This window comes from Acipenser ruthenus, chromosome 42 (genome assembly GCF_902713425.1).
Source record: "Acipenser ruthenus chromosome 42, fAciRut3.2 maternal haplotype, whole genome shotgun sequence".
In the NCBI taxonomy this organism is placed as follows: Eukaryota; Metazoa; Chordata; class Actinopteri; order Acipenseriformes; family Acipenseridae; genus Acipenser; species Acipenser ruthenus.
The window spans coordinates 8,326,187-8,350,804 of NC_081230.1; the positions used below are offsets into that span (position 1 = coordinate 8,326,187).

The 24,618-nt window shown below is 41.5% G+C and overlaps 2 protein-coding genes and 1 pseudogene across 2 annotated transcripts in view; 1 reads left to right on the top strand and 2 right to left on the bottom strand.

Moving 5' to 3' along the window:
* Positions 1 to 6,412, bottom strand: part of LOC117967009 (intermediate filament protein ON3-like) — a 6,846-nt gene extending 434 nt beyond the window's left edge. Inside the window, exons 1-9 of the mRNA XM_034914078.2 lie at positions 5,969 to 6,412; positions 3,947 to 4,155; positions 3,392 to 3,452; positions 2,567 to 2,662; positions 2,137 to 2,301; positions 1,674 to 1,799; positions 1,224 to 1,444; positions 1,081 to 1,127; positions 1 to 758 (exon numbers count right to left, since the gene is read on the bottom strand). The exon at positions 1 to 758 is cut by the window's left edge and continues 434 nt beyond it. Coding sequence (XP_034769969.2) covers positions 595 to 758; positions 1,081 to 1,127; positions 1,224 to 1,444; positions 1,674 to 1,799; positions 2,137 to 2,301; positions 2,567 to 2,662; positions 3,392 to 3,452; positions 3,947 to 4,155; positions 5,969 to 6,301 — 1,422 coding nt within the window. The 5' untranslated portion in view covers positions 6,302 to 6,412 and the 3' untranslated portion in view covers positions 1 to 594. The remainder of the gene's footprint in view (positions 759 to 1,080; positions 1,128 to 1,223; positions 1,445 to 1,673; positions 1,800 to 2,136; positions 2,302 to 2,566; positions 2,663 to 3,391; positions 3,453 to 3,946; positions 4,156 to 5,968) is intronic.
* The window catches only part of LOC131696761 (intermediate filament protein ON3-like), a 38,952-nt pseudogene that overhangs the window by 13,075 nt on the left and 1,259 nt on the right, over positions 1 to 24,618 (top strand).
* On the bottom strand, positions 15,192 to 21,365 carry LOC117400893 (keratin, type II cytoskeletal 8-like). Its single transcript, XM_059011434.1, has 9 exons — positions 20,693 to 21,365; positions 19,065 to 19,273; positions 18,712 to 18,772; positions 18,447 to 18,542; positions 17,708 to 17,872; positions 17,225 to 17,350; positions 16,621 to 16,841; positions 16,330 to 16,388; positions 15,192 to 15,886 (listed from the first exon to the last, which is right to left on the bottom strand). The coding sequence occupies exons 1-9, from the start codon at positions 21,233 to 21,235 to the stop codon at positions 15,615 to 15,617; spliced, it is 1,752 nt and encodes a 583-aa protein (XP_058867417.1). The 5' UTR covers positions 21,236 to 21,365; the 3' UTR covers positions 15,192 to 15,614.

Sequence of the window (24,618 nt, forward strand, 5' to 3'; positions counted from 1 at the left end):
AGAAGCAAGCCCCCAACTTGGTGGTTGATTTTATTTTTGGTTACAAGCTGGGCCCCGTTTAGGAACTTGGAGGTTCTGTTAAGACCACATTAATGAACACCCCCAATTTCCCAGCGGCATTGGATTCTACAGAAAGGAGTTGAATTCATAAAAGAAGAGCTTTCAAGCAGTCGAGGGGACAGTATTTGTTAGGTTACAATAAAAACATAAACCAAAGAACAACCGAAATCCAGGGAATACACCAAGAGTGACGCCCTGCTATTGACGGCTTAGCTAACCAGAGGGCACTTGTTGGTCCATTGGGTTCTCAACTCAATTCCCCCTTTTTGTCTCAGAAAAATTACATTTGGATAGACAATATTCATGCAATAAAGGGGACAAGCGTCGGTCAGCATTTGTTTGGATCCGATAATCGTTCCCGAAGAGCAATAATCATTGATTGAAGCTCATTCCCTTTATTACATGCCACATATATTTTCTCTAAAAAATGGGAACGAACAGGTCTCTACGGGTAGCTGTAAGCTGGCAATAGTGAGGCGTCACGTAACGACAGCGGAGATTTTGTTGTTTTGATGCCTGTGGTTCTTCTCCGATTTACTTGCGGAATCGGTTGTCGCTGGTCTCGGTCATCTTGATCACCACGTTCTTAGCGGCCACGTTCCTGGTGGTCTGAGCTGTGCTATACCCAGAGGAAGAGGAGCTGTACCCACCACTGGTGGAGTAGCCACCGGCATGCATACCTTTGCTGCTGGACTTGCCTATGGATAGAGGGGGGAAACAGGTTGTTTATCAGCGAGCTAGTAAGGAGTCCATACAGTACAATGACTTCAAATCAAACAAAAAACATGACCTTTTTTAATCAAGGTAAGAAACGGTACCCACGGATTATAATCGCATCCTGCTCCATAATGCCATATAAAGAGGATGTATGAAGAATTATACATGGCATCTTTTGGAGTGGGTTACGAAAATCCTAGCAATGCATCTACACAGCTGTAAGTTATGGGACTCTTAAGTGTGTCTTGCTCCTTTTACAATCCTGAGCTTGATAGAAGATGTGGAGATGGCTGGTATACTTACTGTAGGATGGTGCAGAGTGGACACTGACAACTGAGTGGTTGCTAATCCTGCAACATGAAAAGTGAGAAGTTAGTCACTTCACATACCTGTTTTACCTGAATAACAAAATAAAGAAATATATAAGGTTTCCACTTAAGGCATACCTGTCCTCCTCTCCTTCCAGGAGCTTCCTGTAGGTGGCAATCTCGATATCCAGGGCCAGCTTGACGTTCATCAGCTCCTGGTACTCCCGGACCTGGCGGGCCATGTCCTGCTTGGCTTTCTGGAGAGCGGCCTCCAGATCTGCAATACGGGCCTTGGCGTCTTTCACTGCCAGCTCCCCGCGCTCCTCTGCCTCAGCGATCTGAGCCTCCAGGGTGGCACGCTAAGAGAGAGAGAAAGAAATAAAGAGGGAGAGCTTTCTTCAATTACTGAGGTGAGATTTCCTTTGGTAAGGCCAGGGATTCCAAGAGGTTTCTTTAAAAAACAACGATTGCCACAATGTACTAAGATTCAATTTGATTATTTTTTTTTTGCTTGTTTAGCTTTCTAACTCCTAATCGGATATTTCACATTAGACTATTTACACGTGACGGACAGGTATATTATCTTACCTGTCCCTTGATGGACGAGATCTCACTCTCAAGTCTCTGGATCATGCGCTTCAGCTCAGCGATATCACCTTTGGTATTACGTAGCTCATCACTATATTTGCCAGCCTGGGAGGACATCTCACTGTACTGTAAAAAACCAAAGAAAACAAAACCTAAAATTCTAGGTGATGTAAAACTTTTGGCCACAGCTGTAGTATAATAATACTGCTAATAATACTAATAATACTACTAATAATTAAACCGTATAGCTTAATGTGATGTCATTTCCATCTTACACCAACTCTCTGATACAAACTATATGATACAAATACATTTCAGAATGTATCACATCAGTATCACGGTCAGCTATGCAGAACATAATAATCTTTTTACTCTATATATATTTAATAAAATACATGTGCTAAAAGAGGCTTCTATTTTTTTCTCGAGGGAATCGTGTGAATTGAAAGATGTCTCCCCTTACCTTGACCTTGTACCAGGACTCTGCCTCCTCGCGGCTCTTGGCAGCGATGTCCTCATACTGAGCCTTGACCTCAGCCACGATGGAGTCCATGTCCAGGTGACGAGTGTTGTCCATCTGCACGACGACGGAGGTGTCTTTGATCTGGCTCTGCATCTCGCGGAGTTCCTGGTTTTAAAATAAAATAGGGGAATAAAGCCGGGTCAATGCTCAGCAAAGGTCTTCAAAACTGAAAGAACGCCCTTCATTACAAGGACACCACATCAAGCTCTTGTGATGCGCCTTACCTCGCTGGTAAAAACATAAGAAGCCAAGTCAAGTGAATAAAAAGCTTCGGCTAGTGCCTGCTTCAGTACACCTGGTCTGCTAGACTTAGCTTCTTATATTTTTACCTTCAAATTTTAACAGAGCGTTTTGAACGCAGATGCTTTACCTCCTCGTAAATGCTCCTCAGGAAGTTGATCTCGTCGCTCAGGGAGCCAACCTTGTCCTCCAGATCAGCCTTAACCATGAAGGCACCATCGACATCCTAAAAAACACAGCAGACAAGAACTGGCGTCACGTGATGGCTCTAAACAGTATCATCACGGCCGACGCATTTGGTGTCTCTTTTCTTTAATGAATGAGAAGGCTCAGTTTTAAAAGAGCCTTTCACAAATCATGTTGAAAGTCAATGGTACTTGGCAGCTGATAGGTATTGTGTAGAACCCTATGGATATTACTTTTCTAGCGCGTTGGTTGCACGCTCATCAAACCTGTGGGCAGGTAACACTATCTGTACTAGCTGTAATCAATCTACTAGTCAAACTATTAAAACAATGATTATATTCATTGTACACACCACACCCACACAGTGGAACCCCACATGAAATACATATTCTTCTTACAAAGCCTTAGTGTCTTGCCATGGGCTTTCTCAGATAAAGAGATTACTATTATGGTTTTGTATTCTGGCTTTCCAGCAGTAGAGCAGAACAAGACTTTGAATGATTCTGAAATGAATTTGCTGTGACTCAAACTTTCTTCTGTTTAAAATCAGTTAGACAGAAGGAATACATGCAAAGGTGCAGGATGTATATTGATCATTTTATTGGTAATTTAGGTAAGTGCTGAGGACTGACCTTCTTTAAGGTTAAAACTATAAAAGGCTATTGGATGCATTGGGGGTTTGGAGACATGTTGATAGGTCTGAATTTAGCACTGTAAGACTGTGTTAAACTGATGTTTCAAATGCGGGATACATTACAAACAGACTTACCTTCTTCAGGACGACAAAGTCGTTTTCCAGACCGGTGCGTCTGTTGATTTCATCTTCATACCTACAAACAACAGCAAAAGTACAGGGAGTAGTGCATCGCTTGATAATTAAATTAGATACATCGAAACTTAATAACTTTGGATCGAAATATTTATCTTTATTTTGCCATTCCGTTTCTTTTTCAGTACTACTGCAATATCATATGATTGAGAGATTGAAAGTTATGGATAAAAACACTGGAACGGCTCAAACTGTCGTGCAGTGTCACTGGTTAGGGTCAGTGTTTCCAGGTTATGTTGCCCAGCTGGCTGATCAGTGAATGTGACACACAAGACCACTGGCTGTCGGCAGCTTTGCAGACTCAACAGTTCTTGAAGACCACCCCAGAACTTCAACTGAACAGTTGAGCTTTCTCTAACTTTCACACTCGGGGGCCAATCAAAATAATGCTATTTTTTTGCACGGTGGGTTTTTATGAATGTTTAGACCCATGCATTCTCGCTATGTCCTTTATTTGATTGTGTGTTTTATTTTGGTGAGTGTTTGCAGACTCACTTGCCCTTGAAGTCCTCCACGGCCCCCTGCATGTTCCTCAGCTCACTGTCCAGCTTGCTCTTGTCGTTGTTGATGGCGTCGAGCTGCCTGCGCAGGTTGGCGATGTACGCCTCGAACATGGCGTTGATGTTGGACTTGGTGGTGGTCTGTCCCTGCAGCAGGTTCCACTTGGTCTCCAGCATCTTGTTCTGCTGCTCCAGAAAACGGACCTAGAAACGAAGCAAGGGGAAGCAAGTCAAGTCAGACCAAACCATGCTCAGTAAAGGAATGCTTTCATGATTATTAACATGGGATGTTACAATATCAAGCACTGCAAAAGCAGCATGCCATTAAGTGATTTAATTCCTTCGTTTCATGTTAGTTACACTTTAGCCTCTATAATGAATAATCTGATGCACATTTCTGACATGTACCATGAATGTTTTATTATGGATCCTTGAACCGATGTGTTGAAATCCTTAGCCATGGGACAAAATGCTGCTCATATTGGACTGGGGAAATGCTATAAAGTAGCAATGCATGCATGCTACAGTGTTGTCGCCAGTAGTATACTGTAGTGTTTTATCATATAGAAATACCAGCCTGGCTCAAGGGAAGTATGTCAAATCACAGTGAAAGTGCTGATTGCTCTATAGTGATGTGAAGTATGAACTTACAGCAGTAAAAAAAACAAAACAAAAAAAAAAACACCAACTTAGGGGGCATTTCTGCATCTTTGCTAATCAAAAACGTTTTACATAGAGTTTTATTTTGGGTCTGCAAGCCTGCTATCAGAAACAGGCTTGCCCTGTTCCACAGCCTTGTTTAAGATAAGTACAAACACTGCTGCGCCCTGCTATACCACATTTTAATGAGATCCGAGATTTGCATCATGCAAACACAGGACATGGCTGTGTGTTTTGAGGCAGTTGTGTTTCATAAACACTAATGGGCGACTGTGTTAACTCTATCACTGCCTGACTCCATTGCTGGGGAGTTCAGGAATTGGAAAGAAAGTACAGTGTAATTAACTGTCTTGGAAATTTGTATTAGCCCTCGACAAACTTTTGACTGACAAATAATATTAGTTGCAATTCCTGTGTACCATTATCCTTGACGTATAAAACTCTGTGACACACAGTGTATGACCTGAAGCATGCAGACAGCACCGTATTGTTATATGTGTAATTAGTAACTGGACCTGGAATCTGATCTAGAAAAAAAACTTCTACGAGGAGCCCAAAGCAAGGGTGTTCCTTCTTTCTTTCCTTCTTTCTTTTTTTCTCTCTTTCTTTCTTTCATTCATTCATTTTGATGGGTATGAAATTACATGAATCATTAACTTTTATTTAATCTGAAGTTACACCGTGACTAGACAACTCCCATATTTCAGTGCCAATATGTAACTTTGCATTAGAGCCCTGTGTGAAAATGTTCCTATATAGGTGTAAATAAAGCAATTTACCTGAAGTGGTAGCTGCACAATAAAATAATTATGCAGAGTACTCTATACCCCACCTTGGATTTGCACAACATACTGTTTCAGTACCACTAGTAGATACTTTACTATACACCGAGACTAACAGAGACTAGGGGAGCTAGTCAAAGAAATGCACCTTTACCTAGAAACAAACTGAACACACCCTGAAACTCAACTGTGCTGACAAAGAACTTTCCTTAACTCTCTGTCTCGGATTCACATACATGCAGGGGCAACCGACTGAGGTAAAGACAATCTCTCCGTTATTATACAATGCTTTCAGCAAACACACCATGAGTTGTTTACTCCAATTCGCCATTAACAAAAACAAAATTCAGAGAGGAGAAACGCAGCCAATCAGGTTGCCAAAGCAGAAATAAACAAGCGAAGTCTTTTAATTCAGGGGCTCGAATGGAGTATTAAGTGGTTTCTTTTTCGTTTTTGATTGGTGTTTTTTTTTTTTCTTTTCTATTGTGCTAATGGCGATTTAGTCTAAACAGTTTTGAGAATCTGGCTCTGTGTCATCTAGTTCACAAGTACAGGAAAGGCTGAGGCAGGCTCACCTTGTCGATGAAGGAGGCGAAGCGGTTGTTGAGGCCCTTGATCTGCTCCTTCTCCTGGGAGCGGATCACCTGGATGTTGGGGTCGATCTCCAGGTTGAGGGGGGCCAGCAGGCTGTTGTTGTAGGTCACTGCGGAGATGGGGATGCTGGGGAGACGCATTCCTCCACCCATGCTTCCTCCCATGGAGCTGTAGGAGCTGTAGCCATTGCTCATTCTAATCTGCCCACTGCTGTAGAGGCCGCTCTGGCTCATGCTGCTGCCCCCAGACCGAGATGACCTGTTGTTCAGGCTGCTGGTGCTGATGCTAATTCGCTTGCTTCCCAACAGAGACATGGCTTGGTTTGGCTTTGTAGGTACAAGAGCAGAAGAAACAGTGCTGGATAGCTTTGCTGACCTTGTAGTCTGCCAGCTCGGAGACACTCTCTTTTATTCCCCTAGCACAAGGGGAAGTAGGAGGCACGGCCACCAAGCCAGTGTCACAATCCCCTGTCTGAATACCTGCCGGGGTGTGGCTGTGCAGAGCCTTGAATCTGGAATTACCTGTCTGACCGCACCCACTCTCACCTGCAGGTGACAGTGACAGTAAATGGGGACAGACAGCACAGCATTGAGCATAGTCACGACAGCCAATCGGCTGTTCACTGCAAACAGTGTACTGCCAGAGGATTTCTTTAATGTTATAATCTTTAATGGCGAAGCAGGCATAAATTGTCTTGTTTATTGGTTTATGGATTTCATGGCACTGCTACATCAGGCATGTCCAATCACGGTCCTGGGTGGGGGGGGGGGAGGGGGGGGCACTATTCCACTCCAGGTACAGGTCAAATGATATAATCAACTACTTCATGGTCTAGATGGTGATTCAGTTAAACAATTTAGAACAGGTCTGGAACAAAGACCAGGAGTGGAAGTGCCTATGGACACCTCTGGGCTACAGTCAGGCACGGTGAGATTGCCTTCATAGCTTTGCACGCAGACACAGAGAGTGAAAGAGAGCATGCAGTTAGTGCTTACCTCAATCCTGACCTGAACGCCCCCAACCCCCTTGAACCTCATGTCAAGGGGGTGGGGGCGCTCATGTGCAATCAGGTAGGCAGTGAAGTAGCTGACTGCGCCACTTGGTCCTGCAGTATCACTTAATTTTGGATGCAGTAACATTGTCGCAGTGCTAGCTAGTAGTAGTAGTGCAGTAAGTACATATTGAGTGGAAATGCATCGTTCACAATACTGCTTAATGAAACAGCACCTCTGTATACTTTGTCTATGAGGTAGTGATCTAGATTGGCTCATTCCTTATACCAATACCTGCCCTGAAGCACACAGCTATGCACTTTAAAAATTGAAGAAAGTTTTTAAAACCCATGGTCTTCTGTTAGCACGAATGATCCTATCCCTGGTTCTCTTTCCATTGTGACGAATAGATAAATACTGTATTAATACAGCAGATCAGGCATACTGTTGTATCCTGGTAGCTGCTGTAATCCCTTCTCGTGGTGCAGATCACCTGATCTGATCACAGCCAACTAGACCAGGGGTGGCCAAACCTGCTCACAAAGAGCCACAATCCTGCAGGTTTTCTGGGTATCTAAATCATCAATGGCTAAAAAAAAGTAAGTGTTGACCAACTGGGGAAATAATATATACGTATATATATATATATATATATATATATATATATATATATATATATATATATACTGTGTAGCTACAGTAATACCGCATAACTGTGCAAATTGGTGCATGGCAAACCATATTATAAACATTTCAGCTTCCCGTCTTGCATTTGCTGTGAGGTCCCTTTTATTCAAACACAGGTGCATTGGGCTAATATATGAAACTGATGGAAGGAACGGCATTGTCACAGAAATGTAGAAGAATGTTTCTGTGCCTTGAAGATTAACAGTAGCACAGTACCTGTATTGTAAAGTGTATGCATCCAGGTGCCAAATCACCCGGATCCAAACAGCACACGGTTTGCATTGCCAAGTACATCTACTGTATCAAACTGTGGAACTCCCATAAACTGGGCTTCCCCCATAAAGCCATGGGACTTATGGTGGGAGGCTGGTGCATTGACTCACTTTGCTACCTAGTTATATTGAACCCAGGAATGCAGTTAAATCAAAGATGAAATAGACTAAAGGAATCACCTTGACTATAATGGAGTGTCCCCTTGAGGTGGGAGAGCTGATTTGTAGTTTCTTTGATTAGAGATTATGCAAACAAGTGTTAATTCAGTCCCTAGAAGGATTTTTGTGGAACGTATGGTTTTAACATGATAAGGTGGGCAGAAAAGAACACATGAAACCTAAGCAAATGATTGATTCTATGCTCGTTTAAACCCGGTAGTCTAGAAAGGTATTGTCATCTAAAATCAAAAGTCCAAATTGGCAGCTCAATCTTTAAAAGCTAAAAAAAAAAAAACATTTTACAAAGGAAAACAAATGCAGCACAAACGCTGCTTGCATAAAAAATAAAAAGTATCACTTTTGGCAGATACCTACACCTCCACACTCTGCATTCCTTGCATATCTACCCTGATGGAATGCGACAACATTCTCAAAACACCTTAATGAAGAATGCATTTCAGAGATGTTTAAAAAGTCTAAAATTTGTTTTTTTGCAATGTGGTCTCCCCTCTCCACTGCAGTCACGGTGCTGCACGGTATAATTAAATAGTGTTCCTCCCACTGCAATGCTGTCACATGTGAGGGTGTGAGCTCTGACTGTTGAGATGAAGCAGTGAGGACACCTGCAGGATCTTCTGTGTATGAAAAAACAATAAACACACTCCACTCTCAGCTCTCCAGCGCTGTCATTACCCTACACCTTAATAATAATGAGCACTAGCCTAAACACTCCATTCTCACCTCGCTCGGAACATGGCATCCAATACTGTACATATTCTCTTTGAAAAGAATACAGATATAGAATACAAGCACAGCATTGCAATGGCAGATACACACAAGCAGCAAACTGCCAGATGATCATGCAAATGGATCAACTTTGCATTAATTGTCTTTTGTTTGTACTGAATATCTAAGTGCAGTCCTGTAGGTCTGCTGTGAGACTGGGGGCAATGAAACTTGATAGAGTAATCTGCTTTGACATTTTACAACGTTGGGTATTACATATCAGTGTGTACTTCAGATGGATGTGTGAATTAAACTTTCTTCCTCACATCTGAACATGCAACTTTGGTTTAACAAAAGCCAGCTTTGTGTCTTCTCAAGTGAAGCGTGGGAGGAGAGGCAAGCCTCTCAATGCATTTCCACACTCTCTGAAAACATTTACAACAAATCTCTCTAACGAGAGCTTGTGTGACAGCTGATAGTGAAGCTGCAGGGCTTTTCAAATCCAGGTGTGGGATGTTGTTTGAGTTTCAGGGTTTCGGTCCATTAACAAATATGAACCCATTTACACAACATGCACTTCAGAAGTCTTAGCTGTATAGATTCTGTAACTCAAAACTAACAGGACTTTACTGTGTACTTTGAAAAAGTCAAGGAGAGAACAGGTTTGGGCAAGTGTCTTCACTGAAACCACAATGACTGTAAACACTATCAATCTCATTGTGAAGGTTTGACCATGCTGGATAAAGACAGAATGGTAGCAGGGAGTCGGAGGACGTGGTTCAAGCACAGGGTTGTGGATTTCTGTTATACTTTCAACCATTCAAAAACAAACATCACCAAGCAGGCTCCTAACAAAATATCTCACAGTAACAGAGCAGGAGAGCACACGGCCCTCTCTCTGCAGTCCAAAAACTGACTGCTAGCACAAAGGGCTGTGCTTTAATACGGCCAGGCCAGGCTAAATTGGCAATCAGTTAAGCAATTTAGCCTAACCTGCTGTATTCACATGTTTAAAGTGACCCCATACACACATGGCTGGCGTCTGCCTGGTTGAATCTCGATTAGCAGAGGTTTTAGCCCTTTTTCTGCTAGAAAGACACCCCATACACATAATAATAATAATAATAATAATAATAATTCATCCTGCCACATGTATGAATAAAAGCCAAACCTTACAGATAAGTTTGAATAACCCTGGTGCGTTACATTGAATAATCACCAGCAGAAACACCAGGAGACCACATCATTACCAGCAATGGTGCCCTGTTTAACGCAATGTATTTCCAAGATGGAGCAAGCCCTAGCAGAACCATTGGCAAAACAGAACACTGCTTGTAATGCGTGTTGAAAAACCACACCCACGCACCGCTCACTCTCTCCTTTCATGCTGCACTTTGAACGTACTTAGTCCATTACGTCATCCTGAGATACCTTGCAAGGACATGTTCCAATGCCCTGTACCATAATTAAACTAGAAACTCATCAATGAGTGCAGTAGAAGAAGACACAGAGGAATTGTATTGCATTGACGCCTATTAGCACTTATCTAGAGCTACCTCAAGAAAGGTCAATTATAAACGTTAATTATTTAGCAGTGCTTTTCGGATGATTGGACTTTAAACAGCAGGCGTGTCAAACTCCAGTCCAACTTAAACTCTCAATTAACTTAACTAATGTCATTATTTATTCAATTGGACACAGTTCAGATTTTTACCATTGTCTTTTACAGTGGATGATTTAATAAAGCCTTTATTCAAGGTACGCTATCTTTGAAACATTGAGACCTGCAGAGAAGTGTTAAATTTGCCCAGTTAATCAAATAATTAGACCCATTAAGTAACTGAGATCTCGGGTGGAACCAGACACTACGTGCATTCACCATAGTTCACAATGATTCGACATGCTTTACCACGCCTCTATGGGGTTTTACAATGTTTGTGCTTTACTACACTTTCACAGAGCTTTATTACACTTTGCTCTGTTTTTATTATTATTATTTATTTATTTATTTATTTATTTATTTATTTATTTCTTAGCAGACACCCTTATCCAGGGCGACTTACAGTCGTAAACAAAAATACATTTCAAGAATCACAGTACAAGTATTAATACAATTAAGAGCAAGATAAAATACAATGACTTTGGTTCTAGCAAGTACAAGCATATGACAAAATACGACCCAATAATGGAGCAGATAACAGTGTCAGTGATAGTTAAATCAGGATATAATTAAATACAAAATACGACAGATTAAATGACACTTGACAAATTACAGTACTCTAAAGTACAGGATTAAATGCAGTAAAATAGGGAGCAGATAAGAGCAAGTAAAGCGCATTTAAGGAAGAGTGATAAGTGTCCAGAGGGAAAAGAGGAGTTCTACAGGTGCTGTCTTTTAATATATAAACCTTTAATAAGGGGCCAGTCCTGGATCAGAACTAACGCGGGTCTGTTCAGAGTTCTGACACACAACTGTAGAACACAACCAGAAAGTACTAATGCATATCAACCATGTCCTGCTTAAAATTGGTTCGCTACATTTGTGTACAATGGCACCTCCATGTGGCAAGCCTTTGCAACTGCGCTGCTATTCCGAATCAATAGCAGACAGATAGAATTATCAGACAGCTGGGTTTTTAGTATGAAGGGTTGAGGGCTTCTAGTGAGGAGTTTTCACCCAAGGACTAACTATTCCAGTAGTGTACAGCGAGTTCCAGATATTTCTTACAACCCTCTGATTAGTTTACTGAACCAACACCTCTGCTGATGTATTATTCCGTTAATTATTTGATTGATGACCTATAAAACGTGACACATAATTGCTGTTGAGTAACAGAATTGTACACGCCTGTATTACTCAGCGTCGTTTGCTGACAGTTGAATTCATGCAAGTTACAGATATTAAAGATTTTTTTTCTTCCTATTAAGCCACTGAGGGAAGATCAAACAAATAGCATGTTATGTATTTAGATTAAATAGAACTAGTTTAACACACCACCCACCCTGACAAATTACAACATGTTATATACGTTGGATACGGCTTAATTATAGATTGATTGTAGCTCAGTTTCCTAAAGAGCGTTTATATTCATAAACCCTCTGAGACATACTCCCCGTAGGATATTCCAGCACTGACCAGTGAAGGTGTCAGAGCTGGTGGCTTGCTGGTTTCCAGCTGGTCATACTGGTGCAGGAGACTAGGTGCTGGTTGAGTTTTCTATTAGATGTGTTTACATCAGGGGAGCCAGTCATGCCCCTCACTTTTTGACAGAAACATGTGCACAGCGGGGGTAAACGCACTATACAGGACACAATGTTTCGTTGCGGTCAAAATTCTGGTGGTCTACCACAGCCTAAAGGAAAAAGATTATATTTTTTCAGGTTCAATTCCCCTACGTCGCCGCTAGAAATCGTTCATATATGAACGAGGATGTAATGTTAATCAGAGACGCCCATTTTAAGTCTTTTTTAAACAACGATTGGTTGCTGGCCACATGAGTGACAGCTCCAAAGTCTTCAACAACCAATCAGCGATGGATTTATTTAACCAATACAGCAAGTATCAAAACGAAAGAAAAGTTAGATAGACTGAAAGTTAGACAAGTGAGTTCTTTCTTTATAGTCGGGAGATTCGGAGATCACAAAGGAATCATACTAAATCGTACAAAGTGTTCATAAACCAAGAAAGAAATTAACAAAATATTAACTGTAGTGATGACTACCCAATCAAAACGCATTTCACTAAAGCACCAAGCAAATAGAAGTACTTTTTATTACGCGGTGCAGTATTTCAGTATCCTCGGGTTTCGAGTACCACTATACCATAGAGACATTACTGGACTGGGCACCAAATTGTTATATATAACCAAGCATGCTTAACGACCCTCTATAAATATATATATATATATATATATATATATATATATATATATATGATTTTGGTCAGTTGACAGGGATACACCAAATTAAATAAGGGACACACTGCCTATGGAGGCTTTACTTTTGTTTTGAACTAACGGTTTTTTTTTTTTCAGCGCGAGACACAGATTGCTTTTAAGGCGGGAAATATACAGAGAACTAGGATAATTGGAGAATGGAAAAATTAACGCTTCAGAAGACGATAATATTGGGGACGAGGCAGCGAAAATCTCAATTTCACCGCCCACCAAAGAAAAAAAAAAGAAAGAAAACAAGGCAACATATTAAATTATTTCTCCAGGAGTCACTCTCCACAGCAAAGCAAAAACGCCGCCAACGTTAAACGAAGTGGCTTTGTTGACAAGAAAGACAGAACTGCCACCTCGAATGATGGAAATGTATGGCCGTGTTTATAGACAGCGAAGCCTGCTTTAGCAAAACAGTCTTAATCCTCACCAGCAGACGTCAAACCTTCACACAGTAAGAAAGTGCTTTATTTCTATGCAGGGGTGTTAGTTTGTTCATTGTGGTAAAATACTCGAAATATGTACTATAATAATCCTGTTTGGAGTTTGTGTTTCATGTCAGTTGTTAAATGAGTGACACATCTTTGTACAACTATTACCAGTAGTAATCTGACAATGTGTTTATTTATTTTTTTTTTAACATCTGTCTTTGAAGAAGTTTAACCATAGATGTGGGTTAATATTTTTATTCAGTTTTACACAGCAAAGTTGCCTCAGGTAAGATTAGCCTCAAATTTAACATTATCTAGCTACTATTTTTCTGGCTTGCAGGTTTGATTGCTAGAAATATCAGCAGAACAATACTGTGTATACTGCATGATTTTTTATTTGTACCGAGATCTGGTGGCATTGTATTAAACTGTATTACAGTATACTGCAGTTTTGATGGAGCTAGGCTGGCTGAGAAATGTATAAGAACATAAGAACATAAGAAAGTTTACAAACGAGAGGAGGCCATTCAGCCCATCTTGTTCGTTTGGTTGTTAGTATATTATTGATCCCAGAATCTCATCAAGCAGCTTCTTGAAGGATTCCAGGGTGTCAGCTTCAACAACATTACTGGGGAGTTGGTTCCAGACCCTCACAATTCTCTGTGTAAAAAAGTGCCTCCTATTTTCTGTTCTGAATGCCCCTTTATCTAATCTCCATTTATGACCCCTGGTCCTTTTTTCATTTTTCAAGTCAAAGAAGTCCCCCGGGTTGTCATTGTCTATACCTTTTAGGATTTTGAATGTTTGAATCAGATCGCAGCGTAGTCTTCTTTGTTCAAGACTGAATAGATTCAATTCTTTTAGCCTGTCTGCATACGACATGCCTTTTAAACGCGGGATAATTCTGGTTGCTCTTCTTTGCACTCTTTCTAGAGCAGCAATATACTTTTTGTAACGAGGTGACCAGAACTGAACACAATATTCTAGGTGAGGTCTTACTAATGCATTGTAGAGTTTTAACATTACTTCCCTTGATTTAAATTCGGGTTTTGGTCTGTGGAAAAGATGACAACCCTAATTGATTCTTGTATAACTATTTCAGTGGTGCACAGCAGAGTGCCAGATGTTTCTTTCAACCCTATAATTCATGAAAGGTAAACCGTACCAGAATGCATTGTGAATTGAAAAGCCTTAACTGCTCTAAACAGTCCTCGTGGACATGGAGTCATATGGTAATCTTACACCTTAAAAAACATTGCAGTACTGTTGACATACTACACTTCCTCCATACCTGTAGGGGTCCTCAGTAAAATGAGAGTGCTGTAAGACACATTGGACCTCCCTCTTGGAACTTACTTGTCTCCTTTTGAGTGCTATTTAAATGGTGATCTACCAGGAAGCCACTGTCCTTTTTATCCTTCTTGATTATTATTTGCCAGTGTATAACAATCTTACATTGGAACTAGCCTGTACCAAGTGCAATGCAATACACAGTCTTACTACAACTCTATGGGGCCTATCTAATATATGTAACTCCCCCAGTGGCCCTGGCCACATGCTATCTAAGTTTTTTTTTTATTTAAAACACCTACTTTTAAAAATTGTCACAGATCTATAATAAACCCAAGTGGCACACCACAGGAATAATGGTTATTCCGCTAGAATTCAGATGGAATTAGCATCTATTATTTAGTCAAAATAACGGCTGCAAATTCCTGTGAACTCCAATGCTGTATCTGTGGTGTTTCACTTGAATTAATTATGAATTTATTATTGACTTTGCGGCTGTAAGTTTAAAGTGTTCCCGTAAATCCTAGTGCTTGAGGGGGCTATGATACCTTTCCTGAATTTAATCATAAGATTTTATGTATTCATTTATATATTTTTAAAAACCTTTAAACATAAATGACAGCTTCCGTACAGGTCTTAGAACTATTTTTTCCCAGGAACAGGAAAATGAATGAATGAATAAATAGACAAGACACAAATCAGCTTCATTTAGAAACTCGGATTTATTGCAGAGATGATGTTAGAAAAGCCGATTGCATTCATACAATCTGTCCACAAAGAGGCGACAAAAGAGAAGCACAATACAGAACATTAAAAAAGGAGAAGCCCCCACCCCACACTCCCCCCATCCATCCCCAACACAAACATTTGCAACATATTTCTTTGGATGTTTGAGTTTTGCTTTTCCAAAAAATATACAAGATTGTTGACACAGGCGCCAACTGATAGAGAACAGGACCTATAGAAAGATCTTTGAGGGGATAGAGAGATAGGAATGGGGGGGTCAGGGAGAGGGTTCTAAAGGGGTACTAGACTGTTCGGACTGATTGGTGCTCTGTTGGAGAGAAACGTGTGAACTGGAGAGGCCGAAACCCGATCTCGAAGGGGGGGAGGGGGGTCGACGGTTTTAGTAGCGCTTGGACTTGGTCACGGAGGATTGTGAATAGGACACTTTGCTGCTGCCACCACCACCGCCGCTGCTGCCGCCGCTAAAGCCTCCGTATCCTCCACCACTCATTGATCCTCCTCCCATTCCTCCTCCCATTCCTCCTCCAATTCCTCCTCCCATTCCGAATCCACCGCCGCCTCCTCCTCCCATTCCTCCTCCCATTCCGTGTCCGCCTCCGCCTCCTCCCATTCCGTATCCGCCTCCGCCTCCTCCCATTCCGAATCCGCCTCCTGAGACAGAGAGAGGGGTCAACAGGAGACCAGACCACACACTGTAGAACTGGTGTGCACACAAATCCAGAGTCCTCCAGCTTTTATAGGTATCACTAAATAATGAACTCATAATAACCTGGAAGGAGCTTAAATTAGTTCAGATCAGTAATTTAGGGAGCAGGAGGCTTTTGCATTGTCATATTAATAGGCGTTTTTCTCCATGCAAAAAATAGGAGATGATTAAAGATGGGAGTTAACGCTGTGCCCTATGTGAACAACCGCCGCTGATCTAAAAGAAGCTTAAAAACGTTTCACTCCTTCTCAGTGTCCAGACTGCTAAGCATTAATCAGAAGATTTTTACTAGATTTACTACTTATTCTACATTTTTTAAAATCAAATTATTGTTATTGATTTATTATTATTATTATTATTATTATGATTTAAAGAAACATTTTCTTACCAGATGAAGATACACTCTGCTGCATGTGTACTGTGACTGCTCCACCGCCTGAGCTGATTCTGGGGAGAAAATGAAAATCCAAAGCTTAGATAAAAGATACAAATATTGCCTTCCTAAACAGCAACAAGACGGGATATACATGTACAAGTCTGGAGGACTAATAAATGGTTCATAAAGTCCCAGCAGGTAATTATTTGTGGCGTTACATTTCACTTCAATTTACTGTGGGGTCACCGGACCCCCAGAAACCCACACTGTGCTTGTTTAGATAAGGTTTGGACATTTCCTTACCTGCTCTCCTCTCCTTCCAGGAGTTTCCTGTAGGTAGCGATCTCAATATCCAGGGCCAGCTTGACGTTCATCAGCTCCTGGTACTCCCGGACCTGGCGGGCCATGTCCTGCTTGGCTTTCTGGAGAGCGGCCTCCAGATCTGCAATACGGGCCTTGGCGTCTTTCACTGCCAGCTCCCCGCGCTCCTCTGCCTCAGCGATCTGAGCCTCCAGGTTCCCGCGCTGTTGAACAGAAAGGATCATTAGTACTGGATGAGAAACCCTCACGGAAAGTACACTGCAACTGTGACGCAATGTGAACGGATGTGGACCAATCCGAAAAACATATTTTCTAATAAACACATAAATAATCTCAGACAAGTAATCTTAAAATATTTTTTAAAATGTTGTAGTGCCATGGCAGTTATTTCGATGTCTCAAGACTAGACTGGATGAGATTCAATCAAAAAAAGAATGCAGCCTCAACGAATATAGCCTTAATACATTTAAGTAAGTATCAGGACAGATTGATGAGTTCGAGGGATCTGCATCTGCCCTCCCAGGAACAGCATTCCTGCATGGCTGCAGCAGACCCCATTGGGTGGGTCCTTATCCCTGACTCTCACCTGGCCCTTAACAGATTCAATCTCAGAGGTCAGTCTGCTGATCATGCGGTTCAGTTCGGCGATCTCAGATTTGGTGTTGCGCAGGTCATCACCGTACTGTCCGGCGGAGGTGGACATCTCCTCGTACTGCGGGACAGAGAGAAAAGAACAGGATTCAATTATATATGCATATATATTTCACATATTAATGAATACTTTCATCGTTAGGTGCCAAACACAACAAACTGTGATGCATGCTTTCACCTAGGGTAAGGCTGATCTTATTGAATCCTGTACATATACTGTGCTAAGAGAAATACAGACTAGTTATAGAGACTTTTGCTGAAAAATATATCAATATTTTTATTATATATAGACAGATAGATATTTAATATATTGATATATGAGGGAATATATTAGTATATTTAGTATGTATAATTATACATTTCCACATGTTGCACTTATATGGGATTTCCACATAGCGATAGCCTGCTCTCTGCTCACCTTCTGCTTGTACCAGCTCTCAGCCTCGGCACGGCTCTTGGCAGCGATGTCCTCGTACTGAGCGCGCACTTCGGCCACGATGGAGTCCATGTCCAGGTTACGGCTGTTGTCCATCTCCAACACCACTGAGGTGTCCTTGATCTGGGACTGCATCTCGCGAAGCTCCTGGAATGAAACAAAAACAGCACACAGGACGAGATGTTAGCAAAACTCTGCCTCTTTGTTTTCAAACTGAGGATCGATTGCTTGGGAATCGTCATCAAAGTATAAAAGATGTTCAACGCCATTTAGTTTTAAGCTTCTTCATTAGCAATGCCGTTGTGGCACTGCATTGGCATTGCAATGGTTCTGTACGATTGAAAGAGAAAGATATGATGGTGTGAGGCATTGGTAGAATGGCACCACAGTGCCAATGGTATCATTGTGACCAAATAAACACTTCTGGTGATCCCATTGGACTACAGAATCATGGTACCATATATGTAACAGACAGATAGTGTGCTACCGTTATAGGTTCACTGTCCAATACCATTTTAGTTGTTCCAAAAAGTCATCTTAAATCAACTGGAGCTTTTTGTTGTTCCGTGGCGTGAAGGGCGCTATATAAAAATAAATGTGTCTTGCATTGTATTTGTGTTTGTTTTTCCATTGCTCGTAGTGGTCTGCTCATGGGTCTACTGGCTAGAGTTTCTTCTGGGCAGTAGGCTATGATTATGTTGGGATCCGAGTTGGGTTTTACCTCTTCGTAGATGGCCCTGAGGAAGTTAATCTCATCCTGGAGCGCATCGACCTTGGCTTCCAGCTCAACCTTGTTCATGTAAGCACCATCAACATCCTACAAACAGAGAGAGGAATACAAGAAAAGACTTAGTACCACGACTGCATTCAATGCAATCAAACATACCGTTCTGTGGGACAGTGAGAATCATTCTGTGGGGTGTTTTTCAGTGTGTGTGTGTGTGTGTGTGTGTGTGTGTTCAACCCCACTGAGCTTAGATATTTACCTTCTTCAGCAGGACGAATTCGTTCTCCACACTGGCACGCTTGTTGATTTCATCCTCGTATCTGTAGATGAAGATGTTTGTTTAGTTCAGTCCAAAAATCTGGTAGGGTCAAGATTATTAGTTTTGGAAACTGCTGAGGATATTGATAAGGGTACTTTGTTTGCCTGTATTGGCTCTTGGCCTTAGTTCTTGTGATTGAGGTTAAAGGAAAGCATTGCCCTAAAGAAGTGATTCTCAGAGTGGTGTGAGTGGAATATAACACAAGATGGCGCGGTCAGTTCTGCATGCAAGTTTATTTAAGATGACTTGTAAACAAGGTGGGGCGGACAGGGAGTATGGTTTCTTGGACTCACTTGTTTTTGAAGTCCTCCACCATGTTCTGCATATTAGACAGATCGCTCTCCAGCTTCATCTTGTCATTGCCCAGGGAGTCGAGCTGCCTGCGCAGGTTGGCGATGTACGCCTCGAACATGGCGTTGATGTTGGACTTGGTGGTGGTCTGTCCCTGCATTAGATTCCACTTGGTCTCCAGCATCTTGTTCTGCTGCTCCAGAAAACGGACCTATAAACAGGGAAGGGCAAGCAAATCAGGTCAGAAACGCGCCTGGCCATGAGGAAGGAGGGGAATGCAGACATTAGAGTTGGATGCAAGTGCAAATTCTCTTTTACTTTGCCATTTATCTTTTTTTTTCTTTTTTTTATTATAAAACACGATAACATTATAACTGACTGATACAATTGCATTACACTTGAAATACAGTGCAACACCTGTTTTGGCATTCAAACTTTGCCTTGCCACACCCTCTTCTCATTGCAGTTTGCTGAGGGAATTAAACTGTAACCTGAATACAAAAAAAATAAGATGCAATACTTCATTATAATATGCACTGGAATGCATATTACAGTCACTATATATTTTCTTTTAAGTTATAAAAACTTATCCATGCAACATTTTAACGTTTTAATAAATTGAACATCTGTTTGGGATAGCTGACTCTCTCTTTAATGAAGGGCGTTGTCACAGTGAGGTTTGCCCCAGGCTGAATGAACCAAGTTTTTTTTAAAACATGGCTGTAGCTTGAGCAGAATTATCTTTAGGTGGGGCTCGTTGAATGAATGTTAACGTTTACTTGCTGCAGCAAGTCTTTTATGCACGACTGTTGTAAGAATCCTGATTTTCTCACACTTTGGACTTACAGCAATGCCTATCTGTAAAAGCATGCCTGAAGTTCCATCTGAGGGCTAAACAAATACTAACAATGGCTGTCTAGCTAGCATTGGTAAATTCGAATTTGATCCTTTTGACATGCAACACCGCAGATTAAAATTTTAGTGCTGTGAGCTCAGTTCTCTGTGCAATAAAAAGGTAATAAAGAATCTAGTGAAGCCTTCCCTTTTTAATGTAATCTAAGATCAGCAGGATTATAAAATCGAATGCACCTTTTAATTTGACACACATTCTGAAAGCAAATGAACATTTACAGCTAGTATGCATTTGAACAGCTGTACCTGGTTACAATTATACCAAAGTCATTTGATATGATTTTGCATGCTTGTTCTGTGAATATGTTTTTTTTTTACTGTATGCTATGTATTTAACTTACTGCAGTCAACTTTTAAAAGGGCTTGCATGTTACAATTTAACGTTTTAGAAGTTTGTTAAATTTTTCAATCACACCTAACTTGTTCGCGTCTACATAGCCATACAGAAGCCAGTTACAATCAACCCTGATTGGAATCTTGTTTTTCCCTTTACATCCTTACCCTGCATATGGTCTCTTATAACATCTCCTGGGACCAGCACTGCCACCACTTTAAAAAACTCAAACTCAAATAGATAAACTTTTGCTTGTAGTCTGCTTGACTAACAACTTCTAGTCTGCTTGACAAACAGTTGTACCCCTTTACAATTCTAAGTGATTACTTCTCCACCCCTGGCACCAGCTCCACAGCACATCACAAAACAGGGACCCGCACTCACCTTGTCGATGAAGGAGGCGAAGCGGTTGTTGAGGCCCTTGATCTGCTCCTTCTCCTGGGAGCGGATCACCTGGATGTTGGGGTCGATCTCCAAGTTGAGGGGGGCCAGTAGGCTTTGGTTGACGGTCACTGCGGTGATGGGGGCGCCCATGCCGCCACCGAAACCTCCGCCACCGAAACCGCCACCGTGTCCGCCACCGAAACCACCACCCATCCCCATGCCGCCACCCATCCCCATGCCGCCACCATACCCTCCGCCAAAGCCGCCGCCACCACCACCCATGCCGCCGTAGCTTGACATGGAGCTGAAGCTGGCTCCACCTCCATATCCGCCACCACCACCACCAGCACGACCACCGCCGAACGATGAGGACACGACGCTCATCCTGGACCGGCTTGGCATGATCAAGGAACGGCTTCCAAAGCCAACGCCACCGCCACCGCTGCTGCTTCTGAAGCTCACTCCTGATCCTTTGAAGCCTCCGGAGCCTCCAGAGCCTCCAGAGCTGCTCTTGGTCGTGGTCATACGAATGGTGGAAGTCATCTTTGGTTCTAGTGTTTTCTTTTAGTTTGTCAAACTAGTGCAAGCTGGCATGAAGAGAGAAACAGAGAGCTAGAGAAAGTGAAGAGTCAGTGAGCGGATCAAGAAGGAGAATCAGTCTCTCTGAAGAAGCAGAAGCTGAGGCTTGGCTTTTTAAAGCCTTCCTGAACTACAGGGTATGGGGGAGGCGGTACCCTGCTTCTCCATGGCTCCCTCCCACTCCCTCTCCCAGCTGAAGGCCCACCCATCCTGTCTGACAGGTATCAGCAGAGTGGAATTATTGTAAGCTGATCGACCTGGGCACACCCAGACAAGAGAGCTAGTGGGGGGAGGGAGAGAGCAGGTTATGTGGTAGTAGCAGTAGTTGTTTTTTGCGGTACACTTTTAATAAGTGAGTCGATCCATTCTTTACTTAGGACAGGTTCCCGATTGAAGTGGGTTTAAAAGAGCTCTGGACTCTTGACCGGAGGGTTGTGGGTTCAATCCCAGGTGGGGGGACACTGCTGCTGTACCCTTGAGCAAGGTACTTTACCTAGATTGCTCCAGTAAAAACCCAACTGTATAAATGAGTATGTAAAAAAAAAAAAAAAAAAAGTGATATCTTGTAACAATTGTAAGTTGCCCTGGATAAGGGCGTCTGCTAAGAAATATATAATAATAAAAGAAATACACAGCAACTGCAAAAGTCAAATACAGGCATACACTGACAAGCAAACATTTTATACACCCCAGGCAGCGGTTTTCACCGACATTTAATAGCATTTTTTAGCATATTTGATTCCTAATTTGTATGCATGCTCCTGGTTTTTACAAAAGGAGCTTATTAGATAAAAAGCAACAGTATGTGAACTAATAATTATGATATGTAAAAGGAAAGCTTGAATTTCTCCCCTCACTGTTGGGTGTGGCCTATGAGCCTGGCTCTGATTGTGTCTAATGCACCCCACCCTTTATTCAACCAGGTGCTGCATTCTAAAGGAATTGATGATGTCATTTATAACCTCCTACTGCTGCAGTTGAAGTGAGAAAAGCCTATTTGGCTCAAAGAGCAACAAGCTGTTTTCAAGGCGAAGAATGTGTTCCTCCAGATCACACTGCCTTTGGGTGGGGAGGGGAAGGCAAACAAACTGGACAGTCAGTGTTCTGCTTCTCTGATAAATTGCCCTTTAAAATGAAAACTGGGCTTTGAGTTTCTACACTGCAGGAACTACCTGTTGTGTTGTATAACATGGTCTTTCACATAGAACCTAGAAATTAGCGGCATACTGGGACATAATTTTACTAGTGGAGATAGTGGATGGATGTTTGATATTTCTTCTTTGAAGGATCTGGTTTAAGTGCTACAATAGTGGTGCAAACATTTAACCTCTGGAGTCCTGGATTTCAAATCCAGTTCATTTCAAAAGTGAAGATCTAGTGATATCAGCTTGGCTATTGGTGGATAATCCAGTAAACCATGGTAAACTACAGCTATATCCAAAAGTTTGGCATCGCTCTATAAAATAAATAAATAAATTTTGCTTCATGAAGTTGAATGAAACCTGCTGAATGATGTTATCTTAACATATTGAATTACATACCACTTTCTAGTTTTCCATATTCTTAACAAAAAACTGAGAAATTGAAAAGAAAATACAGTACTACTATTATGGCTTCCGGTAAACTTTTGCAATATCATTTTGTAGTTTCTTTGATTACATGATGTTAAATAAAATATCTAGATTATGTTCGTATAGTTTTTTGTTTTAAATTAGGTCTCAGTCCTAAACTTGTCTGGTATTGTATATCTCTGCTCAGTGCCCAGTAAGAGGCCAGTACGTACTTGTTCCAATTCCAGACTCTTAACTGCTCACCAGTTCTGCTATTAACTTTGTAAAGAATAAGCCTTTTAAGTTTCCCATAATAAAAGCATAGCAAAGTGAAATAAAGCATAGTGAAAATATGGAAAAGCATATGTAAGCATTGTAAATCCCAGAGAGGCATGGTAAAGGAAATTTAAAACCATGGTAAACTATGGTAAATGTATAGTGTAGTCTTGGGGAACGTATGGGAAAACTGCTACTTTACTGAGGGAAACTTTTATAAGAGAAAACAAACCAGCGAGGAAGAAAACAAGCTTCAATACAATACAAATGGGGGATCAGTGCTAAAACTGCTAATGCTCATAACAGGAAGGTAGATTGGATTTCTTCTCTAAAACATGTAAGTGTGTTCGCTGTATTCATATTTGTTGTCAATACAGGAGTCTGTAAATCACTTTCAACACTTTTAAACAATGGCCACAGAGTCCATGTACACTAGGACAGTTCAGGCTTTTCAACTCACACCCAATGCATTCTGGTAAGTGTGGTCCTGCTATGAAAGGTACCTGAGACAGGTAAAACATACCAGAATGCATTGCGATGTGAGTTGAAAAGTCTGAAGTGTCCCAAACTGTCCTCGTGTACATGGAGTCTAATGGTAACCTTACAGAGTCCTATGAACATGCCAATACTGGTACGTTTGTAGTCAGGTGAAGTGCTACACTTACTATATGCCTGTATGGGTCCTCAGTAAAATGAAAGACACATTGGACCTCCCTCTTGGAACTTACTTGTCTCCTTTGAGCGCTGTTTAAATGGTGATCTACCAAGAAGACATGCAAGCTCTGTGTTTATCAGTGGTTGGAGGCGCCATTTCCTTATGGAGCCACCGCTGTCCTTTTTAGCGTACTTGATTATGATGTGCCATTTGTGACAGCATAGGCTCTGCACATGGGGGTGCATGCGTGTTTGTGTGGGTGGTCCAGTGGTTAAAGAAAAGGGCTTGTAACCACGAGGTCCCCGGTTCAAATCCCACCTCAGCTACTGCCTCATTGTGTGACCCTAAGCAAGTCACTTAACCTCCTTGTGCTCCGTCTTTCGGGTGAGACGTAATTTAAGTGACTCTGCAGCTGATACATAGTTCACACAGTCACCTTGGATAAAGGCGTCTGCTAAATAAACAAATAATAATGTGAGAGTTTGGTGGCTGGTGGCCATCTTGGTGAAGGGACAGCCTGAAACCAAGATGGTCACCGTTTGCACAGTCACATGGTGATGGAATTTTTTAATTGTATAAATGTGGGAGTGATTGATTGATTGTGTAATTGTTTTATTGTGAATGTGAGAAAAGTGTGGAATGTTGTCAGGTGGTGATTGAATAATGAATTATCAATCAGCCCCTGGACACATGGTATAAAAGGGAGAATGAACATTTATAGTTTGTACTTTATGGTCTTTTATTTGTTACGTTTTTGAATAAAACCAGACTTTCTTTGTTCCTGAAACTAAACTGTGGAGTTGTTTTTGTGTACGGAGCCCCCGAATACTGCACTAGACAGACACAACGAACATCACACAGTGTAT